The following is a 15,421-nucleotide window of genomic DNA, read 5'->3' as shown; positions in this document are numbered from 1 at the left end:
TTTCATATGAATTAGCTTATTTCTAGTATAAAACTCAAAATGTAAAAATAATATGATAATTTTGTTCAAAATTATAATTTGAACCAATATATAACTGATTCATAAATTAAAAAAAGAAAATTTTCTCGAAAGGCCATGGACCTGCGAAATTCCTCATCAAAGAAGACGGTTAATAATCAAAGTAATAAGACCTGACTTCATTGTTATGGTCACCGATGATGAAGAGCTCGGAGAGGTCGACTTCAAGTTATTCAAGTCAGCAGAAAAGACTTTGAGTGATAACTAACCTGCATTGCCGATAATTTCCGACTTACAGGCACGGCGGAGGTATCTTGCTTACAATGTCGGAGAAGTTTCAGTGTAGCAAATATCATCTGAGCTGAACAACATTACTACATTTAAGATATACAGATGATAACAAGTAAGAGCTAAAAAAAGAGTAGGACTATAAAAAATTATCAACTTACAAGAGATTAATAGTGTATATGCATAGATTTCTTTTGTTTGTCAGAAGGGTATCTACAAGATGATTTCAAGCTTAAAGTATCCAAAATTCTAATGAAAGCCATCTCAATTGGTTTAAAAGGAAAAAAAAAAAACTGTTATCTGAGCAAAACAACATTACTACATTTAAGATAAACAGCTGATGATAAGTAAGAACTGCAAAGAAAAGGTCTTTAAAAAATATCAATTCGGAAGAGTTTATAATGTATAGATTACCCAAAGTTCTAACTAAAACTATCTCAGGAAAATCTACTGTTCTCCATTTTTTTCGGCATAGTAAATGTCATTGAGTCAAATAGATTTAGTACAAAGAGAGTTGGACTGAAAAATATTATACATGATATCATGCCAAGAATATCCTAATTAAAGACATCTCAGGACAATCTAGTGTGTTCGGGTTTTTCCCCAAAGAAGTTATGTGGGTTCTATTTGAGAGGGCCGTAATTTGAACTATCATAATGCTATATAAAACAAATGAACAATGGCATTCAGAGGCCTAGAATGTTTTCATTGCTATAATAGTTCTCTGACTTTCACCCTAATAGATTCTAGAGTTGAGACCTTTCAGTTGAGAAAAAGTGCACCACTCCAATTAATGCTGAATGTATGAGCTACACCTGCGATGCCCTAAATTCATGATATATCCAATCTTAAGTAACATTAAGTTCCAATGAGAAGTAGAAATTTTCATGATTAGGAGGAAATCAGTCTCCAACCAAAGCCATATATATATATATATATGGTTTTACAGTTCTATGCAACTTTGCTGCCTAAGGGTAACCTCAAATAAATTTTCACTGATCTTAAGCAAACAACAGGTAAGTGGAGGTTATCATAAAATATTTTTCAATGGAAGATCGCCCTCCCAAAACAACATCAATTGTTGAACTTTGTTTCTACCAAGCGGTGGAAATTGTTTTTAGCAATAATTACACATACAACAGGAGAATTGCTCAAAGCCCTAGAGTAGCACTTGGATTCTTCCTTATAACAACTGAACAAGAGGTGCATGCAAAAACTAGGACACTGTTAGGTATGCTTGCAATCTTTTTGGGTACATTTGAAAGAAAACTAAGGGCTTTCAAGCTTTAAATTCAAAGCAAATCAAAACTAACAAAATGTAAATGATATTGTGTCAATCTCTTTCTCTACAGTATATAAAGGAGTTCTTTCTTGCACTAAGACGGTGAACACCCAATGGCATTTGCGGAGAGAGGAATCACTCTCACAACATTCAGTCCTTCAAAACTCTTTCTTCAAGAAACCAAAATAAAACAAGATAATTTAGGTGATGTTGGTTGAACCGGCCACAATGTATGCCATTACAGCTATCATCATTCATCAAAGGTTAGAAGGCAAAAAGCTCATTAACATATCAAGTGAAGTTCATTAACAAGCACCATTTAATGCCATATAAGAGACTCTCATTCACAAGAATCATATGAGTACTATCTTAAAAGTTTCCCAATTCTCTAATCCTTATGGAAAGATCTTAAAAATGTTCACTGGTGCATCCTCATGGTTTATAATAATAAAAATGTAAAAGGTGAAGTAACATGTCTTCAGATTCAAAGCTAATAGAATTAGGTTGGGAAAAAGTCATTTCCAGATACAGGGGAGAAGTAATCACAGTTGTTAGTATAACAGGCATTTAGGAGAGTTTCATGTTTCCATATGTGAACTTCTACAACCTATTTCCTCTCAAGGGTCTCATACCTGTGTAGAAAATTTATGAAAGTATTGGCCAGTCAAAAACACTTGTAAACCTTTCGCTTGCAAGTAGATATGGGCATAAAATCAAGCAATTGCCACATATAATGAGATGTACAAGCATTTTATCTGCCTCATATCTTCTCCATATTAATTTCTAGTATTAGTTACCTCCACTCTCCACGACAATATGGAGACATAGACTAAGTCTAAATTTTTTCAAGCATGAAAAAAAAACACTGAAAAAAGAAAGAGAAGTAGAAAAAGCATTAATTGTTGGGGATGAGAAATAATACCTTTAGAAGCCAGAGGAAAGAAGTAGAAAAAGCATAAATTGTTTGATGTTTAGGATTCAAACTCTTGCTATTAAGAAGCTCTAGAAGTACCTTCAAATTTTCTGATTCAAGTGTTTTCTCAGTAATATACACCACTAATATGATCAATAAAACAAAACACTGTGAACAACCTAGTCACATTGGTTGGATTGTAAACTATACAAAATAAAGAAACAGAGTCAACAGACTAGATTAAATGTGGTATAATCAGCAAAAATGAAGCATCAGCTTGACAATTAACATTGCAGACAAAGCAGCAGATCAAACCGCATATTCTAAGGGACAGGGAAAAGCTACTACCCTACTAGTAGAAGGCAATTATAAGTCTCCAAAGCACAACAAGAAATCAAATGAAGACTAAGTACCTGTGTTCCTACCGAATCATATCCAGCTTCCGAAATTAAGTCCTTTTTTGTCAAAATTTGGACTCTTGAACTTAACACTCCATAAAGAAGCTATCTTTAGCACCGAAATCCAACAACTTCATTAACAAGCAAATGCTCATCAAGCTTCCTTTCATGTTCTCAAAATGCAACCCCCCAAGATCATCACCAAACCAGTCTTTGATGCATAAATCATCACAATAAAACCTCCATTGACTTCGGCCTTACTAATGAATAAATCAGCTTTGTTCAAATCAATGTTATGATTTGCGTTTGCTGCTGCAGAATAAACCAATTTCAAAAAAGGATAAGATGCTCGATAAAGAACAACACCAAGAACACATCCAACAACCAATGTATCACAATGTTCTACATCCTCATTCAACGAACTCAGACTCAACCCCAGAATCAGATTCACTACCCTTATCATCTTCATCTGCATCACCATTGTCATCCCCAAATAACTCTCTCCTACCATTGCCACCACTACTAAATCCATCCCCTCTCCCCATGCTCGTCAACATCCTGTCAAAATTTGCCTTCTTGGGGCTCATCAGCAGCAGCTCTCCAAGCTTTCTTCTTGCAAGATATAACTCATGAGGTTCTATCAACTCCCCCTTCCTGTAAGCCTCCCTCAGGAACACAGTGTGAAGCTTCCCCTGGTTCCCTCTCGTTGATACATAGAAAATCCCCTGATGCCGCAACAAGAACTCCTTAAGCTTCTTCGGCAGCCCCATTGCCTCTCTGAACTGAGCGATCCTCTCCAACGTCGTCTTCTTCTCCACAGTAAGCGATAGAAACTCATGTATCATTGCCACCGCTCGCTTCTCCATCCTCTTCTGCGCCTCTAGCGACCTGAGATCATAACCAGAGACGTCCTCATAAGGGGACCAATAAGGCAGCCGCTGCCACTTCCAGACGGCAATCCGGTAATACTTTCCGATCTTGAAGCCCGGGGGGAAATTGATTGTGAAGGAGAAGCGGAGGTCCTCGGCATCGCCGCCGCGCGAGCGGTACTCAAGCTCCCTGGCACGCTCAATGGCGCAGACAGTGAGGTCGGGATCGTCGGGGGCGGGGACGGATTCAATGTATTTAAGACGGGATTCGTCGGACCCGGGAGGAGAAACAAGGCGAAAGAATTGAGGGTTGGCGAGGACGACAGAGAACTCGAAGTCTTCCGGGAGGGCGAGATCGCGGTGGGAAAGGCGGACGTGCTCGAGCCGGAGGCGGCGGCGAGGGGAGGAGAGGAGGAGAAGCTTGCGGAGGCGGAGAACGGTGGAAGGAAGTGCGGAAACAAGAGCGGAGGACTCGGATCGGAGCTGGGAGATGGCGCGGGGAGTGAGGCGCGTCCAGAGGACGCGCTGGACGGGGTGCTCGAAGACATGGAAGACGTGGGGGTGGCGGAGGAGGAAGGAGCCGGATTCGTGGGGGGCGAAGGCGGCGTGGCGGCGGGCAAGGGCGTCAAGGCGGGAGACGGGGAGGGAGTGGGAGGGGTGGGAGAGGATGAACTCTTGGAGCTTGAGAGCGCGGCGGACCTTCTTCTGGATCTCCATGTGGTCGTCGAAGGCGTGATCGCGGACGCGCTGGAGCTTCTTCGGAATTGAGGTTGATTGAGAGAAGGAGCGGGCGTTCATGGCGGTCGTCCATGGCCGGAGGATCGCCGGCGACGGCATGCTCGCTCTCTGGAGAGGATGATGGAAGTGCTCACTGTAGCATTGCTTCGTTTCCTTATTGTGGTTTATTTGTAGAGAAGCCCCTGAAGATTTTACAATTATAAAGGTTTTTTTTTATATATCCCTCAAAATTTATTCAATTACGTGTATACAATTCAATAAAATGAAGTCTCTCATGAGTTAGAAAATATATATATATATGCACAAATTTTTTAAAAAAAATTTAAGCCAATTTTTTTATTACTTCTAAATAAAATTAATATTTATATACTTTATAATATATTTTAATAATGTATATTAAATAAAAAGTACTTACATAAATAAAATGAATTTTAAGGAGTATACATTGATAGATTTAATTACACGAATTGTCAGGAGCTACATGCAAAAACCTGGACCAGGAATTCAAAAACAATACAATAGCATTACTATTTGTTATTGAGCAGTTTATTTATATGCAAGCCCGTGAAGATTTTCTAATTATAAATTGGTCCCTCATATAGAGAGAAAGATTACTTCAGCAGTGCTCCTTCAAAGCCCCTGAAAATTTTTATAATTATAAATAGGTCCCTGGGGTAGAGAATAAAAGTAAAAATGCACCCTCGCTCCTTAAATACTGGTTTATTTGTTCTTATAATCATAAACGGGCCCCTGATAATCAGCATTCTGACAGAACACAGCCATCTTTTCAGACGAGTAGAATTAAACTAACAAAGTAATGATTGAAGCTATTGTTACAACATACTCAGATTTCCCCCCAAATATAAAATTACAGGGATGAAGAAACAAAAACAAAACTTTGTGCAGCATTAGCTGTTGTGATCTTTTGGCATCTTGTCATTTGCAAATACTTGCTGCAAATCTGGACAACTGTAGGATGAGAAGGTACCGAAGAAAAAGGCAAGTTCATTCAAGTATATATTACCGGCGACCCTTACCCCTGCCTCTTCCTCGGCCTCTACCCCTACCTCTACCTCCACCTCCATGCTTTATCCTAGCAAGGAACTCTGATTTGTCTGGCTTCAAGCCGAGCGGATGTATGCCCCGTCGTTTTTTTCCATCTTGAGGCTCCTCATCGTCATCTTGTATCTTTATGCCTCTCCTTGGTACAAACGATATTTCCCGAGAACCACCAGGTCCAAATCTCACCACATTATGCTTGGTAGAAGATTGGTGCTGCTGGAGAGCGGCTACCCTCTCACCAAGTGAGACGGCATCCTCTTTCGCAAGGGATACTTGGTTCACGAATGCTTCAGCATGGCGCTCATCCTTGACTTCGTACAACCTGCAAGTTCAGTGAATTTTTTTGTTAATATATTTATCTCACAAAATTGCCAGTGAAAGATGAGGTTAACCTCGGATCATAAATTGATGATGTATCAATCTGCATAATGAACCCCTTACCTCACACGCTTGGAATTCTTCTTTTCTTTATTCTTATCTTTCTTAAGATCATCATCTGAGGTTGCCAAACCTTCAGAATCACTGCTTCCTTCTTCATTGTCCTGCATGATGGGCTCAAAGTGTTCCTCGATCAAAGATGGGTGCTTCTTGACAGCTTGCTTTGCTAGAGGATGCAGGGAGAGATACTCAGTTGACCGCTCATCTATTTCAAAGTCCTGCAGAGAACGCAAATGTTATAGCATAAAAGTGACCAAGAATGGTATAAACCCCATACACAGGTGATGGAAAATATACCTTATCCTCGAACATTGCCTTAAAACGTTCATCCTGCAAGATCTCACTGCTTAACCCTTTGTTTTTCTTTTTCTTCTTTGTGATATCTTCACTAACATTTTCTTGTTCAGCTTCTTTGGCTTCTTCATTTTCAAGCAGGCGGGCTGCAAGAAGCCTGTTAACTTTAGGTAATTTCTTTTTGATCTGCAAAAGAGAAACCAAAGACCCAATAAGATTAGCAAAAAAAAACACACACACACACAGAAGGATGACGCAAAGTAGAAACTTACAGTAATACGAGAAGCACGTTCAGCTTCTATCTTCTCCTGCTTTCTCTTTTCCATGTAGGCATCATATGCAAAAGGATCAGCCAATGCTTGAGCCTGCAAATCAAACATTAAAACACAATCGTTCACTTTGGAATTAAGTCAAACAACAAACCAATCATCAGACAATAAAAAAGTGAATATATACCTTGGAGAATGTCATGAACTAGAAAGATAGAAGTAATCTAATCATGAAGTCAATTGAAGAGGAAACATGATCTTAAAATCTTCAGTCAGTGGCATAAATTTGTCCTATATTACTCTCTCGAAAATTACTTTTCCTGTGGTAATGGTAATGTACTTTTAAGGTAAAGGGAGGAAACTAAAAGTGCAGTGTTCTTCAAGTGATTTTGACATCTTTTATAAGGATAAATGTTGTGTTCTACATTTTATGCCTCTTTGTTCGTATATACTTATTGAGTAGCTCGGTGGTGTCCCCTTTATGCTCTTCTTGGTCCTTCGACATATATGTACAATTGCTATGTTATGCTCTTCTTGGTCCTTCGACATATATGTACAATTGCTATGTGAAGATTGTCCTTCCTCCATTCTTCACTTCTAAAATTTGCCATAGACATCCATGCCACACCACATGCAAAAGTTCCGAGCTTCACTTTTCAGGTAGTTTCTCCATGTTACATAGTTTACTAAAAGTCCCACAAACTTGTCAACTGAAGTACAAGTGGGGTAGCATTCCCGATCATAACTAATTTTGTTTGTGCTAGAATCGTCTACGAACTTCTAGACAGATGATGTCGAGGGTCAGCCAATTAAAAGGATATGCTCATCATTTTTCCCATAACTGACTAACCTTCATGTTAATAACTAAAACAAAACCAAGACAACACCAATCCTGAACATCCGGATTGGGATGAATCATTTACTCCTATGGATGTTAAGGGGAGGAATGCTATTTTTATTTCCATTTTTACTAGTATGATGACTAATGGACAATAGACGAAATCCCTTCTTTCGTACTACTTTACCGACTCCTCCTCAGTCTGACTGCCATCTGACATCAGGTCAAGCAGGCCATGCTCCACCCATGACCGGTCAGTCAAACCATGTCCAGCTGTCTCAATTGACTGACACTTGACTCTTCCGCCCCCTGCCCCGGTCAATAGGCACAACCCAACTTGGGTTATCGGCAACCTCTATACCCGATCGATTCTTTTTCTCAATAAACCTTAACATGATTTCAGCTTAGCGGACAAAATAAATTGATTTCCAGGGAAAACACAGACACATTAATAATAAAGTTCCAAGTTTCAAATGAGAAGGCAATGATTAACCTTTTTATATAGCCTGTAGTCTATAAAGAACCCATGCATATAGGCTCTCAAGAGGTTGCTTCCTATCAAATGTGACAAATTCAACCGTTCAATATCCTCTTTAGTTAAGAACTTGTAGTCATCATATATGGTCATCTGCGATCCTTCTTCCATTTCTTCCTGTATCCAGTGAGAAACAACATAAAATAGTGCTCTCATAGACAAAACTGTAATCTTGAGGCGCATAATTAATAGTTACTAGGGAAAAACAACAAACCGTTAAGTTTTCAAGGTAGGAGCACCACTTGGGGGCAGGTCCTAAAGCAGGTATGAAATAAGATGGTATCTGGCTGCAGTCCAAAGCAGCTAACAGCAAGCCGCTTTCGTGGAACAAACATACATCATTGATTGCTCCTGTACTTGGCTCAATGCTGGTCATATTATCTCCCTGGAAGAAGGTGAAGAACAAGATATGGCAAAAATTACTACTATGTTAGTGTATTTTCCAAGAAAATACATATACAACTAAATGTAAAAGAGGACCACGATCTACAAGAGATTTAAATAAAGAAAAAAATCAGTGAACTATGGGGCATAAACCAAAAAGAATGTTCAGAGAGAATTAAACTCCAACTCCAAGCAAGAGATCGGATGGGAATTATAGAGGATCACTCCAACAGATTTTAAAAATTGTAAATTACAGAATTACATGGCATAAACAAAGACGACACATAATAGTCAACTAAAGAAATCATGAGCGCACTGGAATGATTAAAAGAACAATATGATCCAAAACAATTGAAAGAAAAACCGGGCATCCTAGGTGGGAACCAAAATTTATCCAAATTTAAAAACCTTTCATGCCACACAAGATTAAAGCTTAGTGGGTGTAAGTCAAACCAGCTTAGCTGAAGTAAAAAATGCTAAGAACTAAACATGACTTAGTTTCAAATGTACCCTTTGTAGATCAAACATCCAACGCTCACACCAAGTTGCCCACATTAACAGCAGATGAGAGTGGTTATAGACTTAATAGTTCTTATAATCATATATTAAACAGAACTGGAACTAAAGGACATCCAATTTCACATTACTTAGCAGAAGTTCATACATTTTTCCAAGTAAACATTTCTAACCAGAGAAGATGCAGAAGTCAATCTAATTTTGCTAAGTGTTGCTGAACCTGTCTTTTTCACAACAGCATAGCTCATGTATCACCCTTTCACAATGGTCATGAATGTTATGCGCTTTCCTAGTAATTCAACATCGTAAACTGTTACATTTGAATCCAACAAAAAGGCAATAGGCAACCCCACCATCCAGTGGGCAAGTAAGCACCTCCTCACATATCATCTAAGCAATAAAGCATCATCTAGCATTCATTCGATCTATGTAAATGAGAGATTTGGCATATCAGGAAATAGAATGCAAACCACAAGAAGCAATGGCCATAAGAAAAAAATTCACACAAATAAAATGGACAATGGTATGAGATGGCCCTGGTTCTCTCAAACTTTTCAAGACAGGCTTTCTTTTCAATCAGGCGAGGAGCAGGCACGTAGTGTCCAACTTAGATACCACCACCCAAAAAAATTCACATAAGAGTTACTTTAAACAAGAATAAACCACTCAACCGTTTCAGGATCCCAAATCCTGATAACATGGCAATCTGTAGTGATCATTTTTGGTTCTGCAGAATTAAGCGTTTGATGCCACTTAATATCCAATGCAGAATTTAAGCATCATGCTCTCATGCTCTCGCCCCTAATAATCCATCTGAGCATTTACATTATTAAATATGGAACAAATACTTACATGTGATCCTTGATCCGAACAGGATCAGACATACGCAGGTCATATATTAATACCTGCATAAGATCTCGAAGTAAGACAATTTTGAGCATGTAATAATATAGGCAATCATCACAAATGAATACAAAAGGTAATTTTAAGTACATAAAGATAAAATTTTTGGGGAGTGGGATGGTGAGGCAATGTAAAGTGGATGCAATCCAAAACTTGTCCACATTGAAAAATTTTTTTATAACTTCTATCAGCACTTCACACAAAATTTTTTAAGACTAATATTGCAACTTGCTCACAATGTAACTTTGTATAAGCATTGTTCATATAAATCTTAGACCACTAGAAACACTCATGTAATATAGCTTTTATCCGCTAGCACAGAAAATGCCATCAGTTGAAAGATAAAAGATGAAAACCCTAGAATAATGCCTTGGGGTGCTAGCATCCAAAACATGGAAGCAGGAAGAAATGAAATGCATATAACTTATTGCCTACCATTTGCAGATATTCTGAGGTTTCCTTAAATTTTAAGCCAATATTAGACATTATATTCACTCCAAATATCAAAATAGAAGCATAATACACCATCTCCCAAACTTCTTGTGCATGGTTAAGAAACTAGTCAGAACAGGAACATATCAACATGTCCCAAACTTTCAAAAATACCTACAGAAATGGTCTCAATAAGTAAAGCAAATTCAACTCTTTTATTATTCTAAAATTATAAATATAGACATATTAAACAGGTTGCTTTAACATTTAAATATTGCCATTTAATTTGTATACCAACTGTTTTCTATGAATAAGCATAGTTATCAACTTATCATCATCATAATTAGTGTAAATGGGATAATAGACTTGTTTCTAATTTGATGCCTGCAGTGATCAGTTGGAGCTTGATCCTAGAGAACATTACAAGAGCCAACCCAAAAAGGTGACCCTGCAAAATTCTAAATGAGTAGAACCTGAGCCAAGTCCACTGTTGGGATTTTAAATTTGAATTGAGTCAGTTAAAGAAAAGGAAAGGTCAACTAATCTTTGTTTGGTAATAAAGAGCTAATTCTATGAACTATAAACCCTTTCTCTATAATGATGCTTCATGTCATCCACAAATGGCATGCCTCCTACACTCCCTATGTAGTCTCTTCCAAATTATGTCTCAAGCTAACAAGGAATATTGAACTTCACTGATCCAAATTCAAGAATAAAAATATAATAAATTTGCAAGTGTTGTGAAACCATGAAGAAACCACACATCTTAAGAAATAAGCCTATAATCAGCCATTATTTCTTTTTGATGAGGTTGCAACTGAGACATATGGAGGTTTAGGATGTTGTGAAATATATATAATAGATGTCTAACTGCTAATTAGAAGTAATGAGAGAAAGGAGGTAATTACTCCTGCCAAATAAAGAATTTCCAGGTATATCAGCTAACAGACCTAGTTGCTCAAGATTCAAGAAATATGGGATGAAAATAGCGAAAGGAAAGAAGAAACTTACACACCAGAAAACATATACGGTGTCATTCCAATGATTAAATGCATTGATGACCATCCATAAAGTGCATGTTTCTAATGGCAAGAGAAACCCTTTAAATAAAAATATATATTATATAATTATGTAGCAAATGAAGAAGATTATTAGGTGACAAATTACTTGTAACTCTCTAAAACAACAACTTCAAAAAGACATGCGTAAAATGTCTATCAGAGATTGTGAAAATAGATTTAAACCACACAGCATATCATTTGAAAAGGGGAAGCATCTTTCAAGAAGAAAATTTACAAAATAAAATAAATTATAGAGTAAATTGATATTATCATACCTTTCCAGTGCTACTCCCAACAGCCATCTGGTAACCATGAATATCCTCAAACTGCAGTGAAGTAACCTCCTGCTAAAGAAAAATAAATAATCCACTAGTATAAGCCCAAATATTGAAAAGACCAACAACAAGAGGTTGAAGCATTACCTGGTCAAGATCACTAGAATGAGCAGCAGCACTAATCCGTCCAATAGAAGTTTTCTTTCTCATATCAAAACATTCCACAGATCCATCTTCACCACCACAAGCAACAAGACCATGCAATGCACTACATTAATAAAAGGAGAAAATTATTCATCAGTTTTCATATAACGACTCACTAAATGAATCCAAGATTCCAAGTTGTAGCCCAAGAAAAAAAAAGAAGATATTCACTAGGAAACAATCAAAAATATATTTAACAACCTTCTTGAAACCACATTTATAGCAGGTGATTGAGTGCTGAGTGATGATAGAAAACGTCCCTGCCAACCCAAAAACAAAATAAAACCTAAGAAAGAAAGTAATAACAAATTAAATGAACTGAGGAAATTCTAAAATCCAATTTGATTAACAACTAAAAGATTGGTCAGAAAATTATTTTCACAGTTCAATATTAAGAATGTGTACTTGATAGTAATGACTAATTGTCAATTACTTGCATCAACGAAAAGTAAAGTCTTGAGCAAACCTGTTCCAAATTGATTCTATACAGATCAGGAGAGGAAGCCGCACAAAGCAAGTCACAGGACCAACAGTCATATGCAATATCCCTTCCCATCCTGGCAAAATAGAAACAATCAATTTTCTGTCCACAGATCTAGGATTGTTGTTATATATTATGCATTGGTGATCTGATTTTGTAGTGAAATTTTAGAAAGGTTATAAATATGTAATGCTAGGTGTTAGCTTTACAAGGAAAGAATACAGGATGTGATTATCTGTTTGTTTGATGAAAATTGCCAATTAATCCACTGTGATGAACATATATGCTTATCTTTAAGATACCAGAAAGCATACAAAGCACTACACTGGAATAATCAATCTAGAAGAAACCAACCTTGGAATTCGTAAGTTGTAGTGGCTTCCATATTTAGCATGTAGGCATACAGAGTGATCAGCGCATAGAAAAGCAATCTTGGAATAATCATCAGACAGCACCTATAGAGGAAATTTTTACATCATCAATACTCTAAAAAAAACATTCAGAAGTTGGCTCCAATGCACAATGTTAACTTCTCTTAAAGAAATATTTTCCAAGCGCAGGAATAAATCTAGTAGGCATGTCCCAAAAACCAGATAACAATGGCAGAAAATGCAATACCAGGGAAGAAGTCACCCCTTTCAAAATGTAAGATATGAAAGAAAGTTTTAGTTCAAATTTTCAAGATATTTATGAAAACACACCTCCGAGATACCATAATAGAAAGTTTATTTTCAAACAAAGCCATCCCAAAAAGGTCCTTTTTCCTCAAATAAACCATAGAAAGAAAGTTCCCCTCAGAAAAAGGATTCTTTAGGTCATTACAAAGAAGTGTTGTCAAGTCAGAAACCAAATACTCATGCGACTCGGTGTTTGAAGTGAACATGCACTCAATTTTGAGAATTAAGCATTTCAATAGCTTCGAACATGAAGATTATTAGGCATAGAACATGCCAAACTTCTTCTAATGCGCAGGAGTCCATGACATGGAAATTTATAATGGACGTACCTGAAAATCAATAATTTCTGAAACTAGGTGTCTTTCAAACTTTAACGACAGTTCCCCTCAATTCATAGACTTTAACTTGTGGAGGGTATATACCTAAATGTCAATGTTCAAAACACACCATTTTGTATAAATTATGCAACTTAACACATTAATCAGTGATGCCAGCATCAACTAGTAAACATTGAGATAAAGATTTAAAACTCAAAAAATTACCTGATGCAACAACATAATCTCCATCAAGAGTCACCTTAATTTTGGTTGTGGCAATCTCAAACCTCAAATCTTGGATCAAATCGACCCTTTGAAGATAACCTAGCATTAATTTAAGAATTGATAAAGGGAATTTTCACCATTAAACAGGATAGCACAAAAACTACACTAAACTATCTGATAATTAAAGGAAGACAATATTAGAATATTAGTGGGACATTATTGAATCTTTCAAAAGAAAACAATAGTATGAATTCATTCTATTCTTATGCTGCACTAGAAAAGATCAAGAACGTTTGAACTAAATGTCAGTAAAACAACGTAGAAAATCCTATCAAGAAAAATCAAGAATCAAGGATTCGATGTTTATCAATCCAATCTTCATGAAAAGCTGCAAAAGGCCCTGTCATTTACTTGATTATAGCCCTAATACTGACTAAGTATGCCAACTCTACTAGTTATCTAACCAATAAAAACATAAGAATTTCAAATATTATATGAACACCTTGGTCTTTGCGAAGGGATTTGAGCTTTTTGGGGAGTGAGCCATGAGGCCGGAGAACGGTGGCCAGAGATGGAGTAGAGTTTCACACAATTAATGGAGGTGGAGTTGATCTTCCCACCACAGCTCGCCATGGACGACGGAGCACTAGAGCTTTTGCCACCAAAAAAAAATCAGCAGAAATCTAAACTTCTACTTCTAATTCAAAGCTAAACTTCAAATAAAGAAATCGAATTCAAGAGGTAGAGATTCTGGTCGTATGATGGCAAGGGCGGAGAGACTTGTCAACGGGCACACGCCGGAGCGATATCGGCGACGACGACGGCGAGAAGGCGGAGAAGGAGACGAGGAGCGAGCAAAGACGAGGGTTTTAGAAGAGTTCTAGTTTTCATTAGTGTGGGGTTTTGTCACCATTGAGCGGCTGAGATTTGCTCTTGTTAAACACATCTGACGGCTTATATTTTAAACTGAAATTTAATATTTTGAAATAATTTAAAAATGTTTATTCATATAATTAAAAAAAATAAATAAATAAATTTGATAGAGGAGGCCATGGCCCACGCCCCCACCTTTTCCCTTTTTTTGCAATATTATTATTTGTTTTTTACAAATTGATATTTATTTATATACATAATCTAAAAAAAATTTATAATTTTTTTACATATTATTTTTTTTAAAATATTTTTTTTTTACCAAATTGATGTAAATAATCTAAAAGGATTATATTTTTAGAAAAAAATAATATTTGTGAAAATTTATTGTTTGGTTTTGTAATATTTTATAAATTGATTTATATGGGTTTTTTTTTCCAAAAAACTATTGTTTAGCCCCCTTAGCTTTTGCAAATTAGTATATTTACTCTAAAAAGTTATAATTTTTTTTTATAAAATTTTATTGGTCGGCTTTTGATTTTTTAAATTAGGTTATTTTTTTTTTGCAAATAGTTTACTATTTGACTTCTTGGTCTTTTATAAATTAGTGTGTGTATATAATATAAAAAAATTAAAAAAATATTTGTGAAAAGTCTATTGAGGGTATAACCCTAACAGTAAAATACATAAGTTATATGCAAGAGATTGGAAGGGTTATAATCACTCATCAGAAATAGTGAATAGTGTAAATAATAATTTATCCACTCTCGAAAAAAAAATTCTTTTCATATAGTTCTATAACTTTCACTCCCTTGTTCTAGAATTTATATTTTTCTAATTTTTATTATCTTTTATATTTTTTTATAAATTTAAAAATATTTCCTATTGCACATATACTAGAACTTGCCCTCCTTAGACTTAAGAGTAGGCTTCCTGAAAAGAAGTGAGTTTGCCCCATTCGAACCTAACCACAAGAGAGCCATGAGCTAAGGAAAAAAAAAGATATTTAAATTACCAAAATTATATTATGATAGTTGTTCAAACTCCTAAAACATCATCAGTTCTTATTACATAGATTAAGAATAATTATTATTTTACATTAACATTTTAGAACATTTGAAATGATAATGATAA

General features: G+C 36.3%; 2 protein-coding genes across 6 annotated transcripts; both read right to left on the bottom strand.

The window, feature by feature from the left end:
• LOC120272258 (protein ROOT PRIMORDIUM DEFECTIVE 1-like) lies at window positions 1–4,683 on the bottom strand. Of its 5 annotated transcripts, none has more exons than XM_039279021.1 (2): window positions 2,915–4,683; window positions 1–392 (listed from the first exon to the last, which is right to left on the bottom strand). In XM_039279021.1, exon 1 carries the CDS (start codon window positions 4,603–4,605, stop codon window positions 3,310–3,312), a length of 1,296 nt encoding a protein of 431 aa, XP_039134955.1. In that variant the 5' UTR covers window positions 4,606–4,683; the 3' UTR covers window positions 1–392; window positions 2,915–3,309. The 5 variants fall into 5 exon arrangements, with proteins under 5 accessions (XP_039134955.1, XP_039134954.1, XP_039134956.1 ...); XM_039279020.1 differs by having other exon boundaries at window positions 1–379; XM_039279022.1 differs by having other exon boundaries at window positions 1–374.
• A 589-nt stretch (window positions 4,684–5,272) lies between these two features.
• LOC120272077 (nucleolar protein 10-like) lies at window positions 5,273–14,292 on the bottom strand. The gene is given in 18 exon segments (XM_039278817.1): window positions 5,273–5,890; window positions 6,010–6,224; window positions 6,304–6,486; window positions 6,573–6,665; window positions 7,901–8,059; window positions 8,157–8,327; window positions 9,514–9,619; window positions 9,692–9,747; window positions 11,514–11,582; window positions 11,661–11,781; window positions 11,919–11,977; window positions 12,184–12,274; window positions 12,553–12,653; window positions 13,205–13,258; window positions 13,260–13,297; window positions 13,418–13,516; window positions 13,920–13,956; window positions 13,958–14,292. Coding segments are annotated over 18 exon segments (2,109 nt in total). The 5' UTR covers window positions 14,051–14,292; the 3' UTR covers window positions 5,273–5,526.
• Window positions 14,293–15,421: the final 1,129 nt, after the last annotated feature.

Source organism: Dioscorea cayenensis, chromosome 11, assembly GCF_009730915.1.
Source record: "Dioscorea cayenensis subsp. rotundata cultivar TDr96_F1 chromosome 11, TDr96_F1_v2_PseudoChromosome.rev07_lg8_w22 25.fasta, whole genome shotgun sequence".
Classification (NCBI taxonomy): Eukaryota; Viridiplantae; Streptophyta; class Magnoliopsida; order Dioscoreales; family Dioscoreaceae; genus Dioscorea; species Dioscorea cayenensis.
Note: the sequence above shows the minus strand (reverse complement) of the source record. Positions and strands in the feature narration are given on the sequence as shown.